The 18,404-nt window shown below is 49.7% G+C and overlaps 1 protein-coding gene across 3 annotated transcripts in view; it reads right to left on the minus strand.

The window, feature by feature from the left end:
* Positions 1-4,332: 4,332 nt before the first annotated feature.
* Positions 4,333-18,404, minus strand: part of VGLL4 (vestigial like family member 4) — a 96,308-nt gene continuing 82,236 nt past the window's right edge. For all 3 annotated transcript variants that reach the window (XM_062008382.1, XM_062008383.1, XM_062008381.1), the window contains 3 exons: positions 12,939-13,161; positions 9,899-10,016; positions 4,333-7,758 (listed from right to left, as the gene is read on the minus strand). In XM_062008382.1, coding sequence (XP_061864366.1) covers positions 7,490-7,758; positions 9,899-10,016; positions 12,939-13,161 — 610 coding nt within the window. In that variant the 3' untranslated portion in view covers positions 4,333-7,489. The remainder of the gene's footprint in view (positions 7,759-9,898; positions 10,017-12,938; positions 13,162-18,404) is intronic.

Below are 18,404 nucleotides of genomic sequence, written 5' to 3' on the forward strand. Positions count from 1 at the left end.
AGTTCCTCCTGCAAGTCCTCAGCTGCTTTCTCATCATTTAGAAGCAGCCTGTGGAAAAGGGAATTCTGTCTCTTCCAGCTCTGTTAAAATATAAATGCATGTCCCTCTGAGTATCTGTGTGTGACTAATCCCATGCCAGCCCTTCTTTCCCTGGGACACGTCAGTCTGGTGTGAGTGCTGATGGGATGCAGCGACTGGCAGCTCTGAAACCCCAAAGTTAGTCCCTGGTTGTCTGGTGGATTGGGCTCCTGGTGCCATCATAAAGGAAAAGGTGAGAAGTTCCTCAGGGCTTCTGCTGTCAGAGGGACACGGGGCTGCCTTCAGGGTGAGGGTTGCTCCAGTGTCTGGGAGTTGGTCTCATTCAAAGGGGGTGGATCTGGGGAGCTGCTGCTATGATCATAGAATCATAGAATGGTGGGGTTGGAAGGGACCTTTAGAGATCATCCAGTCCAACCCCCCTGCAGAAGCAGGGTCACCTAGATCAGGTCACACAGGAACATGTCCAGGTGGGTCTTGAAGCCCTCCAAGGAAGGAGCCTCCACACCCTCCCTGGGCAGCCTGTGCCAGGGCTCCTTCACTGAAACACTGAAACAGCTTTATATTTAAGTGGAACTTTTTGTGTTCCAGCTTTTTGTGTTCCCTCTTGTTTCTCTCTGAGATGAGTGTTGTCCATGTTAAGCACAAACCATACATGGAGGCTTCAACCCCTGTCTCAGCAGAGTGTGTGTTCCCTTTGGGAGTGCCACCAGGCCCAGGGAGAGCTGTTCCTCTAACCTCACTGTTCACTGGTGTACAAGGTCCTGAGGAGAGGGACCCTGCCAAGGGGGGGTCAGGAATACTGAGCCTATGAGCAGAGAGACCAAGTGCTTTGGCCAAGTCATTGCTGTGCCCCTGCCCAAGGGGTGTGCAGTGCTCTGCAACAGAGTCCCAGTCACACGGTTCCTGCTCTGCTCTGCTCACTGGAACATGCCTCCCTAAGGTGGGGGGTTTCTGTCGATGTGGTGATCAGGTTTTTCAAACAGAATGAAGCAGGAAAATCCGAAACTTCCCTGCAAAGGCAAAGCAAAGGTGCTGCCAAGCTCAGTGGTTGGTCTGGAGTACACAGGGACAAGCCCTGAGGAAGGGCATCGCCTGGCTGGAATGGTTTTGGGGAAGACTGAGACACAAAGTCCAACTGTAGCTTTGAATTGAAAGCTCCAGAGCTCCACAGAAGATTCTCAGCTGCTGCAAGGTGCTCCTTCTACCATTTGTATGTCAGATAAGCTGTGCCAGGACCAGATTCGTCCTTGGACTTGTAATGAAATGAATTACTGTGTGGCAGCTGTGTTTGCAATTGCTGTTCTCCACTGGCTTTAGTTGTCTTCTGCAGCTTTCAGCCTGTGCTGAGGGCGTTACTGAGTTTGTTGTGAACTATTAAATGTCTCAGAAAATCTGAGATTAGAGATTTGGAGAAAGAAGTGGTGTCTGTGACTTTAGACTGAGGAGGAAATGACCTGCTCTCCCCTTCCCTTCTCTCCAGAAACGACTGGCTTGTGACAGCATCTCCCTGGGACAGCTCCTGGGCAGGATTAGGCCTGAATGCACTCAAGAACTTGGCTGCAGGTTGAGCACCAGTGGCAAGGCCATGTGCTGAAGTGGCTCTGTGCCTGATTTTGCCCTACATGCAGAGGGAAGTTGTGGCAGCCCAGGTCTGCTGGGCTCTTTCAGGACTTGTGCCCTGCTGCTGAAGACAAATGCATCCATGTATGAAATGTCACTCGTGCTGAGGAGCTGCTGCCTCCAGGAGCCTCCCAGAACCCCTCTGGGGTGTAAAATTCACCACAGGGGAATGTACTCTTGAGACAGAGCACAGGAGCTCTCCCTCAGGGACCTCTGGAGACACGTGGTGCTGTGACGGGGCAGCACCAAGGGAAAGCAGGAGAGCTTCATCCAAAGAGCAAGGCAGCTGCTGTGGAGCTACAGGTAACTAACTGTGGAGCTGTGTGTAACTGCAGTTCAAAGAGAAGCAATTAAATTGTCTATCCCAAGAAATGCCCTTGAGATAGCTGTTCCCCAGGGAGGGGCAGAGCGTTCCCATTGAAGAGGAGGCTGAGATATTATGAAATTGGTGCATTTTAGTGATTAAGTTGGTACAATTTCTGTCACAGGCCCTCCAGGGATGAAGTGTGCTCCAACATGCAGGGTAATGCAGCTGTGTAGTAACTGCTGAGAGAAGGGAGCCTGAGACTCTGTGTGTGACATGCTCAGCTCTGTGTCCACGCCAGGTGAAATGGAACCTCCCGTATGTCAGGAAGATTCAGGCTCGTTTCTGATTTCACTGTTCCTCAAGAAGGATCTAAAGATAGTGGTGAAGGTTCCCTCAGCCAAGCAGGAGTGTGCCAGCTCTGGTGAGTAGAGCTCATCCATGAATAACATGTCAAACAGCCCTGGTGTGTTTTGCCAGAGCATCACATTGAGTGACAGGACGTATTGGCAGGATCCCCACTCCCCCAGCCCCGGGATCCTCTCTCTGTCAGCACAGCCTGAGTGAGGGCTCTGAGCTCTGCTGCTGCACAAGGGCTCCTGCATGAGGCCCGTTTCACTTGGTGTCTCTGTGATTTGGCCTCTCTAGAAGAGCCGCCTGTGCCCTGGCAGCCCCCGGCAGCGTGGCTGCTGCAGCGGCAGCTCTGCAGCTTCTGAACTGCTGCACTCACAGCTCCAGGCTGGGACAGGGAACTGGTTACAATGTCCAGGCTTGTGCCTGTGCCAACTTTGGGTCTGACAGCTCAGTTACACGGTGTAGCAGTGGAGCTGCTCCGTGAGCAGTGGCAGCCGTTCCACACCGAGGTCTCTGCAGCAGTGGCAGGAACCTCTATGGCCATGACTCCAATATGCCCAGAGCCCGGCGGGACCAGAGCTGAGCGTGGCACTGTCCCCACAGCCCCTTGGCTTTTCAAGGAAATCACCCCTGTGTGAGGTCCTCTCAGCGCTGCCAGGCCAGCACAGGCTGCTGGGGGCTGCATGGGCAGTCCCCTGCCACTCACACACCTCTCTGTGCTCCTGTGGTAGGGCCACCGTGGCAGCCAGCAATGCCCACCCCTGTCCCCTCGGGTGTAAAGCTCATTTGCACAGCTAAAGCAGCTCGAAACACACAGAGCCCGTGTTCAGGAGAGGTCTCTCGCTGCAGGATGACCTGAGCTCAATCCCCAGCACATTTGTGATGTCTGCTCTGTTTTCTAAGATCCTTGGTTAGCAAAAATAAGGTGCGTGGGGGTGAGATGCCAACCATGGCTGGAAGCTGCCATTCCTTCAGCTCACTGAAAGAGACAACCCATTCAACTAGTGCAGGACTTCCAATAACCACGTGAAATGTGTGTGTAGGGTCCAGTTTTTCTAGGCCACGGTGCTGCCCTTTTATGCAAAATTGCTGCTAATTAGAAAAGAGTCAGGTGGTAGGAAAGGAGGGGGCTGCATTTTTCCTTTTACCATGTAGGAAATAGAATGCTTGAGAAGTCAGTGACCTGAAGGACAGCAACGCTGCCTGTCCTTCGTGTCAGCCCCTCAGTGGTGATGCAGGGATGAGGTTTTCCTGAAAGGAAACCAGCTCCCTTCAGAAGGCAGCCTGAGTGGTGGAGCTGGCCTCCCTCCCAAGAGCTCTAGAAGCGTGTATTTAGGCATCTTTCTAGGAGTATTTAGAGAGGGATGTTTTTCAGCTGTGTTAAAGCTCATCACTCTGGATGTGTTCTCAGGTTGTCACCCACACCCCAGCCCTCTCCCTCTCATCTTTGTTGCTCAGACCACGTGGGTGCTTCTGTACAACACTAACATTGGATATCCTCTGAGGGATGCCTTTTCTAGTTCTGGAGGCACCTCTGCCACGTGCAGTGTTGAAATCCCATGGAAGGCTCTTGCCTGATTCACTAAATCACGTACTTGGGACAATTGTGTGAGGACGAGGCGTGTGCAGTCCCGGAACGAGTGATGTCCCAAACGCAGCCAGGCCCTTGGGGAGCCCTTCCTCAGCTCTGGCTGACACAGTCATAAAAATATGACAGCAAATGGGCAGCACAGAGCAGTGGGGATACACCAAGGAGTGACGGTTCAGGAGCTCCTCGGGAGAGCCATGGCTGGAGCACAGCAGCTGCCTCAGCCTCACGAAGGGACCTGCTGCACGGGGCTGTGCCCAGAGCAGAGGCAGCTGCTGCTGCTCCTTGGGGGGATCAGAACTCCTGAACACAGAGGGGAAAACCAGCCCCAACCCCCCCCCTCCCCAGCCCTGCAGGGCCCTTCTGTGGGGTGAGAGTCCCACTGCCCACCCGCCTCCCGGGCAGGGGCACAGAGCGGCCACACGCAGGGATTTAAGAGCACTTTATTGTTCTTTAAGGCTACTTTTGAAGTACAAAAAAAAAAGAGATGGCCTGCCAAACCTTTTTTTTCTTTGTTGTTTTTTTTTTCTTTGTTTTGTTTTGTTTTTTCCCAGGTGAAACAAGGCCACAGAAGAACGGTATAGTACAGAGTTACAGACACAGAGAGAACGCTTCCGACCGCGCTGTAGGTGCCACGGCTCTGCCAACGCGCTTCACTGAGGTCGGTTTTGTTTCCTTCCCAACCTTCCCTTCGTTCCCCTCCCCAACCCCCCTTTTGGCTTCTGCGTTACGTTTTTACCGGACACAGCACGTTCAAAGTCTTTATTGCCCTCAAATCCATTTACCTATCTCAGATAAGTAAATGTCGCCTTGTAAAACAGCTACTATTGAAAATATTAGCTTTAAAAACATTATTTGTGTTTACAAAGAAATATAGGAGTCACATTTTTGTTCACAGAGTCCGTCTACAGCATTAGTATTTTACTGTTACATCGCTCAGTAGCCCGTAGCAATAACAAACTAGTGGCTATTAATGCTAATGCAGTGTTCTCATAGAATAACTGTGTTCCTGCACTTTTTAACTGTATTACAGACAAACCTACAATGGAAAGAAAAACAAAAAAGATCAACTTTTTTTCTCCAAACAAAACAACAATGACCAAAAAAAAAAAAAAAAGAGAATGATTACAATAAAGGAAAAAGGGGAAAAAAAACCCAACAATTAAATAGCTACATATCATTAACAAATTAATTGTTCCTCAAAAAATACCTACAAATTTCTCTGTACATTCTTTACGCACAGCGTAACGATGGTCTTAAAGTTACCTATATAAAAAAGTGTTCTTTTAACAACTGTCCTACAGAGAGTAGGGTACTGAATGCCAAAGCAAGGAAGTGTTGACTACCCAGTAAGATGGTAGTGAAATGTGTAAAACTGGAGGATGGGGGTGGGGGGGGAAGGTGGGGCTTAGGTGTTTGGGTTCTTTTAAAGAGAGCTGAGCAGCCACTTTCTCACTGAGAGCAGGAGCCAATCTCCCGAGCTCTTCCTGCCCTGCACCTTCTCCAAATTAAATAGCTTCACTTTTAAAACAAACAAGCATCAAATGGAAGCCACAATGGACCAAATACTGTAACATAGTCCATAATACATCACGTGTAGTTCACCTTCCAGCTTCTGGCTTTCCACACTGAACCCAGCGCTTCAGGTCACCCAGTATCCAAAAAACCAAAGCCCTAGGTGTGACTGTCCTGGGAAGATGGAATGTATAGGGGGAGCAGTGACACTGAACATGAGGAAGAGGAGCTGTGGGGTTCCGCCTGCCTCTGCTGCCTAATCTCTAGTTAGTAGCTGTTACCGGAGCGAGTGATACTGACTGCAGTGATACCTGTGTGAGCTGCTAACGAGGAATGTACGCGGCACCGGGCGGGGCTGGGGGAACAACGTCCCCAGCGCACAGGTCCTGTTCCACAAACTGTAACAACGTGTTGTCTGGCTGAGCTGGGGAAGGGAAGCAGTGCTGCAGCCGCCCAGGAGCTCAGCAGCAGGAGCTGGAACTGCCCAGGAGCTCAGGAGCTGGAGCTGCCCAGGGGCTCAGCAGCGCGAGCTGGAACTGCCCAGGAGCTCAGGAGCTGGAGCTGCCCAGGAGCTCAGGAACTGGAGCTGCCCAGGGCCTCAGCAGCCCGAGCTGGAGCTGCCCAGGGGCTCAGCAGCAGGAGCTGGAGCTGCCCAGGGGCTCAGCAGCCCAAGCTGGAGCTACCCAGGAGCTCAGCAGCCCGAGCTGGAGCTACCCAGGGGCTCAGCAGCCCGAGCTGGAGCTACCCAGGAGCTCAGCAGCCCGAGCTGGAGCTGCCCAGGGGCTCAGCAGCCCGAGCTGGAGCTGCCCAGGGGCTCAGCAGCATGAGCTGGAGCTGCCCAGGGGCTCAGCAGCCCGAGCTGGAGCTGCCCAGGGGCTCAGCATGAGCGAGAGCTGGAGCTGCCCAGGGGCTCACCAGCCCGAGCTGGAGCTGCCCAGGGGCTCAGCAGCGCGAGCTGGAGCTGCCCAGGGGCTCAGCAGCGCGAGCTGGAGCTGCCCAGGGGCTCAGCAGCACGAGCTGCAGCCCAAGCCAAGCTGCAGCCTCCTGTGCCCCGTGGGCAGCCTGGCCCCAGGCTGTCCTCTGCTGCTGCTGCTGCTGGCTGCTACTAAAGTGAATATCAAATACAAATATCATAGAGTACAACTGTACCAGCAGTAAGTATATCTAGGGTTGTTACTGACAAAAATAAACTAATTCTGAAGGAAAGCTAATAGGTATTATGATCCTTACTGTCTATACATTAATAGATACCAGCTATTTTTCATAACACATGCATCGTTTAAGCACTATTGAACCCTCCAACCTCAGCTCTATTCTAACAAACTGCAGTGTTTAGGAAAAAATGCCCGTGGTCTGTCAGTTATGCAGTCCAGTTGCAAGCACTAAGCACCTGAAATCTAAAGAGAGAAAGACCTATAACCTGTATGAGACTTCCCCTTCCAAAGCTGTTTTGCGTTAAGGAAAAATACAAGTCAAAGTGATAGAAATGTCATCCTTAAACCCTTTTTTCAGCAGTTTGCCCTCAAAAATATTAGCGTCTTCCAGAAAGTTGCTGTGCAACTTCAGTCCTCCTCCAATAGTGCAAATCATACATGACAGTTCTTTTCAAGTATATACATACAAAATGACTTCACAGAGGGAAAATAAAACAAACCCCAACGAAGCAAAACAAAGGCAAGGTAAGCAAACCAGATGAATTCTAGTCTCGAGAAACTATATCAAAGCAAAACGAAGCGTTTGGATCAACCAACTACGTGTCATGGCTTTTGTGGATTAGCGTGCATTATTGTTTTGTAAGGGGCAGCAGATTTGCATCAGAGGTTTCTTTGGTAATTGAGGCAGGAAATAAACCAACAAAAGGATGCTACATGGTATGAATGTTTATGAAATAGTTCCTGCTATCGTAAGGGCACCCTTTAACAAGTAAAAAGTGAGTACACGAAAACATGTGTTGAAAAACTACTCTCCCCTCCCCCAACACTATTGTTTTTAAGCACTGTTCAAAGCTCAGTCAAACCATGCAAATTCACAGAGGCAGCGGTCCTCTCTCTCTCTCTCTCTTTCTCTCTTCATGAGACCACGGAGGGTGAGTGATTGTGATTGACCATGTGAGAGGAAGGCGAGGGCTGTCCGCGGCGCGACGCCGGCTCGGGGCTGCTGGCCACGCCGTCCTTGGCCGCTTTGATCTGCAGCCACGTATCCCCCAGTGCTTTGGCAAAGTGGTCGTCAACCGAGCCCGTGATGGACACAGAGTTTGCCACGGGCTCGGGCTCCTTGTAGTTCTTGCCCAGGCTGCGGCGGAAGTGCTCCTCCACCACGGGGTCGCAGGCGGCGCTGGCTGCAGGGGAAGGGAGGCAGAAGCTGTGTTATTGGGGAGCACAACCCCGGCCCCACGTCTGTATTCACAGCCCCCGCTCGCTCTCCCCTGTTCCTCCCGGCCTCCTCACATCACCCTCAGGCTGTGTGGGGATGGGGGAAGGAGTTCAAGTGAAAAGTAGCAATAAAGGGAGGGAAGGAGTGTAGCATTTCTGGGGCCCACAACAGGCAAAGACTTCACAGTTACAGCTCTGGGGACTGTGTTCTGAATTCAGGGGAATGGAGCATCTCTCTCAGGAGGAAAGGCTGGGGAACCTGGGGCTGTTCAGCCTGGAGACGGCTGAGGGGGACCCTCATCAACACTTGTAAGTACCTAAAGGCTGGGTGGGGTGCCACTTTTTTCTGCAGAACCTAGTGACAGGACAAAAGAACACAAAGAGTTCCACTTGTACAGAAGGAAAAACCCCTTTGGTGCTGAGCTGAGGGATCCCTGGCCCAGGTTGCCCAGGGAGGGTGAGGAGGCTCCTTCTCAGGAGGTTTCCAACCCCACCTGGACACGTTCCTGTGCCCCCTGAGCCAGGGGAACCTGCTTTAGCAGGGGCTTGGGCTGGATGAGCTCTGCAGGGCCCTTCCAAGCCCCACCACTCTGGGATTCTACAAGTTGCACTTCTCTCCCCCAGGCTAGTAACAGCTGCAGCTCTGACTCTGTGGGAACCCTCTCCCCAAACAATCCCATATAGAATTAAAGCAGCGTGGAAATGGTTCTTTAAAATCAGCTCTCCAAGCCTGCTGCTCCCAGCCAGGTGTGAGAGGGCCTTGCTGTCAATTCCAGGATAACTAAAGCAGATTTCAGGGTTTCATCTCTCTTTACATCCTTGTGCTCAGAGCCAGTCAGGCACTGGCTGAGTCATTCCCTCTGTGTCAGGTACTGTGAGCATTACAATGGTGTGATACCAAGTCAAGAGGAACAAAGAACCTTCAAAGACAAGGTCTGAACAGTAACAGTAGTGACTCCTCAGGCTAAGTATGAGAGAGCTGGAGTTTGACAATCCAGCAACAGTATCTGTGTGTCTACATGAGCCTTATCTTTCAGAAAACCTCCACTTCAAACTGCTGGGATCCATGCCCTTGTCTTTCATGCTACAGAAGGGCTGGACTGATCCTAAAATAAACGTGTCATGCACAAAGACCTCCCCGAGTGACGAGAGACAAATATTTTCTGAAAGCATTTAGCACTATTCCCTAGCCCATGGAAATACAGCTGGGGTCTCAACAGAGCAGCAGGCTCCCTCTCTCCCTCTCTCTTCTCCCCCTCTTCCTGGAAAGCTGCTAACCTTTTCAGTCCCTAAAAGGGGTTGGACTGGATGATCTCCAAAGGTCCCTTCCAACCATTCTATGATCCTAACAGCTTCTGTGATGGTGTGTATATCCTGCAGGGTCTCCCTCCAGCTTCTCAATCTAGTTTTCAACACTACACATATTATTTGATCTTTTTGTTTAAGCAATAATAACTCTACTGTGGCCTTTCAGGTTCCTTCCTAGGTTGTGGTTGTGGTTCTGGTTGGTGCTGTGACCTTGGGGCACTGCTGCGGGTTCCAGCCATGCAGCAGCAGGTGCATGATGGGAATGAAAGGGCCGTTGTGTTTCCCTTGCTCACACAGCAAAAGGGGAGAGAACTATCCCAAAGTTCCCCCAACCAGTGCTGCATGAAAAGATTCCATGACAAGTACTAATTGCACAGAAGGTAGAAAGCTGAAGCTCCTGCTTGGGTTGCTGTGGCAACCGCCCTCCAAAGCTTTTTGTGTCAGCCCTGCAGAGAAAGGTGGAGGGTTTGTGCTTTGCAAGAGTTGTTTGTACGGGCAGGAAAGGATTTTTGTGGCTGCAGCTGAATCATAACAGTCTGCCACCACTGAAAGACTGGGGAAGCTACAGCTCTTAAAATAAGAGCAGGGTTGGATCTGCTGTCTGCCGTTTGTCAGTTAGACCAAAATAAACATCGTGACTTATTTGTCTGTGTGGGGTGTTTGGGGCTTTTTAAAACAGCTTTCCAAAACAACAAAACAGAAACCCTCCCCCCGTCTCCCTAACTCTGAACCACATCCTCCTCCCGTGGCGCTGGGCACACAGAGGGGGCCACCGTGTCCCTTTAGCAGGGCACTTACTGCTGGCGGGTCTCCGGTAGGCAGCGCCGGCCGCGCAGCCGCTGTGAGCCCCGGGGCAGTGCGACAGGTTGCAGTTGCGGTTGCTGGCCGAGGCGCAGGTGATCACCGACGGACGGTTCTGCGGGGAGGAGAGAGAGCTGTCACCCACACGCGCTCACTGCCACCCACAACACCGACCCTGCAGGGAACCCACACACCGAGCACGTTAAACCCCCACACTGCATTTGCAGGTACCCGAGAGGCGAGTGGCCATGCAGCAAGCAAATCCCCAAGGGACTAACGGTGACTTTGCAGTGTCCATTGCAAAGGCACAGCCATTACAACCACCACCTTCAATACCCACTCCAGACCTGTGAAGGGCTGCACTCCTTAAAGGTATTTGTCTTCTTCATGCTAATCCAGTGTTAATGTTACCAGTTGCCTTTCAGAAGCTGTTTTCCCACTGGCAAGAGAAAATGGGCTCAAGTTGTGCCAGGGGAGCTTTAGATGGGACATGAGGAAGAATCTTTTCACCAAGAGGGTTGTTAAGCATTGGAAGGGGTTGCCCAGGGGAGGTGGTGGAGTCATCATCCCTGGAGATATTTAAAACACTCCCAGATGAGGTGCTGAGGGATGTGGTTCAGTTTGGTGATGAGCTTGGCAGTGTGAGGTTGGTGGTTGGACTCAATGACCTTAAAGATCTTTTCCAACAGTAATGATTCTGTGATTCTTCAGCCACAAAGCAATAAGCCCTTAAGATGTGAAACAGGAGGAACTCCTGAGTGTAGGCACTTTCCTGTTGTAATTAATGCCCCTTTCTAGCACTGCCTGACAAACATCAACCCTTTTTCATGCTGAACACAGGCAAATACCCAACAATGTCAATTCCCATCATCTTAATTCCACAGCATAGGCTTGGGACAAGGCACAAGTCTGAGACACTGTATCTCAGTGCCAGAGTGGATTTCTGTGTCAATGCTGTTACACTGAAACAGGGCCTAAGGGAAAGAAATGTCTCAGTTTCTCCCAGTGGCTGAAGGAGAAGCAGCCCAGGTACTGGCGTGTCATTGCTTTGCATCCTTGGCATATGTTACAGTGCGAGGTGTCTGCTTTGCTGTTGACTGTTAAGGGTCCAAAAGGTTTAACAGAACTGAGGCAATTAACACAGTGATGATTTCATGTCCATTTTACAAATCTGGGCAGCAAACCCACACAAGTCACTACTTTACCCAGCACCAGAGCCAGTGAGAAAGGAAAGGCTTTCTGTTGTTTAGTGGTACTTTAATCCAGGCTGAGTAAGAACAAGGTCAAAGGCAGAGATGGGCTTTCCAGGGGAGGTTTGACTCTGTTTGCCCAGCCACAACAGGAATGCTGCTGTTGCCACCTCACTGCACTGACAGCAAGGTAAAAATCAGGAATCAAGGAAAAAAGAGAACTTAAGCACTTCACCTGTGGAAGTGTTAACTTCTTTTTCATAGGAGCCAAGATTTTGTGCCTTTTTGAGAAGTGTACATATGCTTATCTCTTCAGAGGGGTGCTTTAGACATGCAGGAGGTGGGAAATTGGGAGGTAATAAAAAGGTTGTCTCCAGAATGCAGGTATCCCTGCCACAAAGGATCTGAGAGGCAGGATAAGGCATCTTACAGACCACCCTGGTATGGGTCTGTGTGTACAGGTGCACTGGGCAGAACACAGATTTAGAAGAAAATATTAAGATGAGAATTTAGTAGCAGCAACTGCAGCAACTGAGTAACCCTACGCTGCTAAAATGTGGAGGTATTTTTACCACCTCTTTATGAGAAACAGAGTAAGATGAAATCCCATCCAACATGTTACAGTTAAAAAAGCAAACAAGCCCCAAAACAACAAATAATCCACCCAGGGTTTCTGATTTTCAGTGCACTTCTTATTTTGTATGATCCCCACAGTGCTCTTAGCAAGGTCTTAACATCCTATTTTCCCAAGAAAAGAGATTGTCATCTAGCTCAAAATGTCAAAGATAACAAAAGGGAGAGGAATCTGGTAATGAGCAACAGGAACCAGCCCATGGGAGTGTCAGCGGTGTGTGTCGGTGGAAGCCTGTCCCTTCCTCCTGTCACCCCCCAACATCCAGAGCAAAGAGAAGCCCATCTGTACAGAACACTCTGCAACCTGTGTGCCAAGGGACACCAGACAGCAGCAGCACCAGTGCAGAGAGGGGCCTCTTGGCATCGCACATGTGAAACCCCACACGGCGGAGGGAAAGGATCCAGGGAGATGCAGCTCTCAAACTGCTTGTAAAAACTCCAGCCTCTGAGAGATCAGCCACTCCACATGGTTACTCTCTGCAGGGCATCACAATAGGGGAGGATGGAAGGACAGAAGGAAGAGCTTGGGTACATGGGCCAGATGAATTTCACGACACTGCAACTCATCACAACCCCATTATCTTGCTTTGTCTCTCCACATGTGAGAGGGATAAAAGTGAGTCTGACATGTAAGAAAACTTGGCTCATCCTCAGTGGTTCTGAAGGAAAACCAATTCAATGTACAAGATGGCAAGCTAAAAACCAAACAACTAGCCCAAACCAAACCAACAGAACAACCCATCCAACACATGGAAATGAGCTGTAATCAAAAATCATTACCTGACTTTAGGAAAAGTCATGAAATATTGACACAACACAACCTGTGACCAGCAGGAATGCTTTTGGCTGGCTAAAACAACTAAGGCCATTCCAACTTGTTTCCACCTGGAAAAGTCAGTGCAAGATTTGCCTCTTGTGCAGCAGTCCCAGGAGGAGGAGAGAGCACACAGTGACTGCCAAGAGGAACGCCCTGAATGCCCCCTGCGCCTGCAGATCCCACCAGTCCCTGCCTGGGGCTTCGCTCAGCCACAGGCTTTGTGTTCCCACTCGAAACATGTGCTCACAAGCTTAGCAAAAGCATCAGACAAAGCAGGAAGGCCAAAAACCCTGACACAGATACACTGAAACATCAGTTTATCCCCAGGAAACACAACGAGCTACAGCAAGGATTCCTCCAACCACCCCCAGTCCCTTGCCAACCTAGAAGCCAGTACCTGCTGCCGTTCCACAGAAGTCAGTGTGGGTGTGATGCCAACTGTCCGGGTTGCATCCATGCTGTTTTTGGTCAGTGCTAGAGGTTGATCCATGGTCAAGCTTGGGATTGAGGCATACAGGTGGTTGGCATGAAGGCTCATTGTTGGGGCAGCGGCTCTCTCGATGGGGCTGCGACTCCTCTCTCTGTGCTCCTTCCGATAATCCCCGTTGGCAGTCTTGTTTCTAATAGAGCAAAAAAAACCCCAAGGTCAGAGCCTGATTATTGCTGTTACAAGCTATGGTGAGTTCTGCACCACCAGATCTCTTCAAGAAACGTGAGGCAATGCAGATTCTGCGAGGCAGAGTATGGAATCTCTCAGCAAGGTATCCCTGCAAAGACAAGCCAGTGATTTCTGCTTCTGAGCTCTGGTAACCAACATTTTTCTTCAGGTACTTATCTAAAGGGACCAGTTGAAGTAACAACTGATCATGCTTTGTTAAGATCAGACACCTCCTCATACTGCTAATTCCATTGGCTCCTAACACTGCAATATTTCTGATGAAGCCCAAGAAGAGTTTGTGTTACTCAGGACATGGTTGATCCCAGTGAAATGCAGTGGGGGTCAAGGCAGGAAGGGAAATCTTCAGAGCAGAAAATGAAGGAAAATCAAATGACTACATTTACGTCAGAAACATTTAGCTAAAACTGTTCTTCAGAATGAGCTATTTCAAACTACTGCTGAGCAGCAAATGTGAGCAGATGCACAGCCAGCTGTTGCTAACCACTTCCCCAGGTGAGTGTGGGGGTGACTGGGAGCCTGGAACACACCAGCAACCAGAGGTAACACACTGCAGCTCTGCCTGCCTCAGTGCAAAACTGTACACTCAGGCAGAAAAACCCTGGGGAGAAACCTGGTCCCTATGGAAAACACACTCTGTCTTCAGGAGGCTCCTGAAGTAACAGCAGTGTCCCAAATGTCCTGTGTCTTAAGTAGGCAAAATCCACTCAGGAGGGTTTCCCTCCCTACACCTTTTAAAGTATATCATAGAAAATTCACCAGCAGGAGCAATTCTTAAAATCTTCTGATGAAGAGTAGGCAGAGAGAGAGAAAAGAAATAGAGAAGTGTCACTGAGATGCATGAACAGCATTCCATGTTGGAGTAAGTCACTGTTCCAGGAGTCACTGCCCGTCTCAACCCCTGAGTCTCTCAAAAGGGAAGGCTACCAGCTGAGAGAACAGGAGCCCTGCCAGCAGGGCAAAACAAGGACCCCAAAGCTCAGCAATAGAAAGGCTACAGAAAAAACCTGCAGGTTTCAAGCTCACTCAGCTCAGTTCCCCAAGGCAGGGAGAACCTTCATCACCCACAGCCTGCGGGGCTGCCCTGGCTCATCCTGCCCCAGAGCCTGGTTGTCTCACATTTAAGTGCCTAGTGAGACCACAAAAAGGTTTAACAACCTGTGGCAATGGATCCCACCCTTTAAGCTGCATGTTTGGTTAAGCACCTTTCCTTGATGGGGTCTTTTTGTTCCTTTTCAACCTAAAAGCCAGTGGCTTGGTCTGCTATTGCCCTAGTCCTTGTCTTAGGAGAGAGACAAAGCCGTCACTCCCTGATAATCATCCTCCTGGACTCCTGGGTTCCTCTCTCTGTTCAACAGTCTTTTTCTCTAGGGTGCTATTATCATCAAACAGAAACTATTCCTGCAGGTTTGTCACCATTGTGGCCCCTCTCATCTAAGAGCTCCAAAAGCTGTAATCTTTCTTGAGATGAGAGTCCAGACCTCTGCTGCATGCAGGAATGGGGCCATTGCTGAAACCACAACTCTTCAGCTTGCTCAAGAGTCATTTGATGTGTAGAGATTTGCTACCACTGCCTGAATCAAACCTCAGCTCATTTATCATGGCAGAAGTTAGGGTTAACAGGATACCAGCCAACCAGGGACTTGAGAACCTCAGGACACAGCTCTGGCTTATGCCAGATTCCCCTGACACGCTAGGCAGGGCACAGCCAACAGAGTGACAATGCAGTTTGTCAGCATTTGGATCCCCACCTCCCTGCATATTGCTCATCCCTTTTAGCTAATTACTAATTAGGAGTTGCAGATTAGCAGAATCAACCATAAAATCTAACCTTTAAGTCTTCACAGCTGGCGTTCAAGATGTTCCCTGAAAATCATGTGTTTCTTGAATCCTCCTTTACAGGCCAGATTTAGACACAATAAAGGAGCAGAGAAACCACCAGGAAATAACACTCTCCCAGTGCTACATTTGGGTCTTTTGCCAGCTTTGGTACCGTTTCAATCCACGAGGCTGCTCTGCAGTATCAGCATTCAGAAGGCAGCCGGTTGGAATTGCATTGCTCTGAGCTAATGCCTGAGCAAACCTGTGACTTCACGGCACCACAACAGCCTCTATATTTAAAGTACAGTAGCCTCATCTTGAATTACAGCACTGAAGCAGCTACTGAGCACAACAAACTAATCCTTCAGCACCCCTTAGGAAGCAAGCACGGAGCTTCAGAAATAGTCTGCCTTTGCAGCCTGGTTCTGCACCTGGACAACGGCCATCTGATAGCCTGGGAAAGAATAACATGAAAAGACATTGCTAGAATTGTTGTTCCAGTGATGAAGGCAATGCTGTGTGGAGATGGTTTGGGCTTCTTGCTGCAATACAGTATCTTCAGGGGCTGCAAGCCAAAAATCTTACATTTCAACTAAATATGATCTGATCTATTCCAATTTAAATGGCCATTTGGAGGCTGAAAAACCACATGCAGCTCCAGCAGATCCCCACTTCTCACTGCCTCAAAGGAAAACCAAGAATCCCTGTGCAGAGTGATTACATTTGAATAAGCATGAGCTCATTTTCAAAAGGGAAAACTATGTAAAATGAAGCAAAAAAAATGTAGGTGCATCAGTCATTTGGGTTTTTCTCTTAAAACTGGGATTTCAACAACTTAGTGCTGTGTTTCCTGGGGTGAGGGGCAGGGGCAAGGCTCTGAGGTGACCAGTAGTGAGCAAACCTTCTGAAACTCACAGTTATGTAAAACCATCCATTTGACACAACAGCACCTCTTTTGTTCATCCTCACTTTGAAGACACAGCCCTAAATATTGGTGAACTGGTACTTTTGCTGCCAAAACTAAAACCCCCAATGAACAAACAACACCAAGACCTCAAATAACTAAAAAGCAACAAAACTTTTCTGCAAAGACTTTTGGAATAAAGGACCAAGGAACTGGGTAATGGCATCAGCCTGAGGCCAGGAAGCAGAGCACAGTGGGCAGGCCTTCCCTCCAGACACCTACAATTACTGAGTGATCCTAGTTACCTCAGCAGACCACAGCCCTAATCCCTTCTGTAGGCAACTAATTCCCCCTTCCCAAAGTAGAACAACTCCTCTTCCAAGCATTTCATTTACCTTCAACTATACAGTCTTGGAAAAACTGGAAAATATCTGACTCTTCACAGAATCTCAAGGGCTGGAAGGGACCTGGAAAGCTCATCCAGTCCAACCCCTCTGCCAGAGCAGCACCACCCAGAGTAGGGCACACAGGAACTCATCCAGCTGGGTTGGAATGTCTCCAGACAAGGAGACTCCACAGCCCATCTGGGCAGCCCCTGCCAGGGCTCCCTCACCTCAACAGGGAAGAAAATCTTCCTTGTGTTTGTTTGGAACCTCTTCTGTTCCAGCTTCTACCCATTGCCCCTTGTCCTATCATTGGCCTTCACTGAGCACAGCCTGGCTCCAGCCTCCTGACACCCACCCTTTATGGATTTGTAAACACTAATGAGCTCACCCCTCAGGCTCCTCTTCTCCAAGCTGCAGAGCCCCAGCTCCCTCAGCCTTTCATCAGATGGAGATGCTCCACTCCATCACCTCTGTGGCCCTGCACTGAACTCTCTCCAGCAGCTCCCTGTCCTTCTGGAACTGAGGGGCCCAGAACTGGACACACTATTCCAGATGTGGTCTCATGAGGGCAGAGTTGAGGGGGAGAAGAACCTCTCTGACTTACTGCCCACAGCCCTTCTAACCCACCCCAGGATGCCATTGGCCTTCTTGGCCACGAGGGCACGTTGCTGGCTCAGGCTCATCCTGCTGCCCACAGTACCCCCAGGTCCCTTTCCCCTACATGACTCTAACAGTTCATTCCCCAGCCTGTACTGGCCCATGGGGTTGTTCTTTCCCAGCTGCAAGACTCTACACTTGCCCTGGTTGAATTTCATTAGATTTCTGTCTGCCCAACCCTCCAGCCTGTCCAGCTCTCGTTGGATGGCAGCACAGCTCTGGTGTGGCAGCCACTGCCCTCAGTTTAGCATCCTACTTCCACATCAGATATTACTTTTTTCTGAGCCCAGCTGAAATGTTTACAGCACTATGTAGAATAGTAACATGTTAGCTCTGCCCTTGTGAAAATACACCAGCACCCCTGAGTCCCTCCTGGTTAAATATAAACAGCAAAGGCCACACGTTCCTGACTCTGTGAAACAATTGTACACAAAACTGATTCCAGAGTGTTCATTAATTTTATGTTACTAAATAATTCCCTTGCCACTCCTGTTTCCCTATTAGATGCTTTGTCCAAAGGGACAATCAAAATTGGAGGTAACTGCATTATACTAAGGCCAATCAGCTTAAAAATTCTGCAGGCACTGGGCAAGTACAGAGTTGCATCTCATGGTTCAAACCTAAGGGCAGCAAATTACAAAGCAACATTTCTGACCGTGGCTGAAAAATAGCTTAAAAATACATCCTACAAATAAATCCAGCTGTCCAAACAGCTTCACCATCCCCCAGCTCCACTTTGTCTTAAAACTCAGCAGCTACAACTGCAGACTCCATCCTCAGTGGTGAAGATGCCAGTGCAACTGTCCTGGCTTCAAATCTGGCCAGAGTTACTGTGAGGGGGAACCTGAGTGGTCACAGCAGCTGGCTTCATTCCCCATATCTCCCTTCCCACAGAGCCATTCGAGCCACTTGCAGGTTTACTTTAGCAGAATCATGCAGGATTCCAACCTTCAACTCATTTCTCCAGCTCTTGAGAAAACAGACATTGTTTTCCATGTTTCTCCCCAGTGAATCATAACCGAGGCTCCAGCACTTACCAAGCATCATGTGCTCCCATGGATGTCAGACCAAAACCACACACATCCTGACTGCTTGCTCAAAGTCTGCTTCAGTTTGCTTCTAAGGAAAGGCTGCTAATTGAAAGCAATCTTTCGTCCCTCATCAGGAACCAGTTCAAAGTTAGCTAAAACGCATTGTTGTTAAGTGTCTGGGGGGGGGTTGTACAACCTTTAACAGCGGCTGTTCTGTTTGCTGGCTCACACTCGCCCTGCAGGAACAGGCTGCCTCTGCCAGCTGCTGAAGGAAAAGGGGAAAGAAGAGGCCCACTGAAGGGGACAGCTTTGCTCACAACTCACTTCCAGCCTGCAGATCCCTGACGGAGCAGATGCCAAAAGTGTTACTGTACCTCCAAGGGACAAA

Source organism: Colius striatus, chromosome 15, assembly GCF_028858725.1.
Source record: "Colius striatus isolate bColStr4 chromosome 15, bColStr4.1.hap1, whole genome shotgun sequence".
In the NCBI taxonomy this organism is placed as follows: domain Eukaryota; kingdom Metazoa; phylum Chordata; class Aves; order Coliiformes; family Coliidae; genus Colius; species Colius striatus.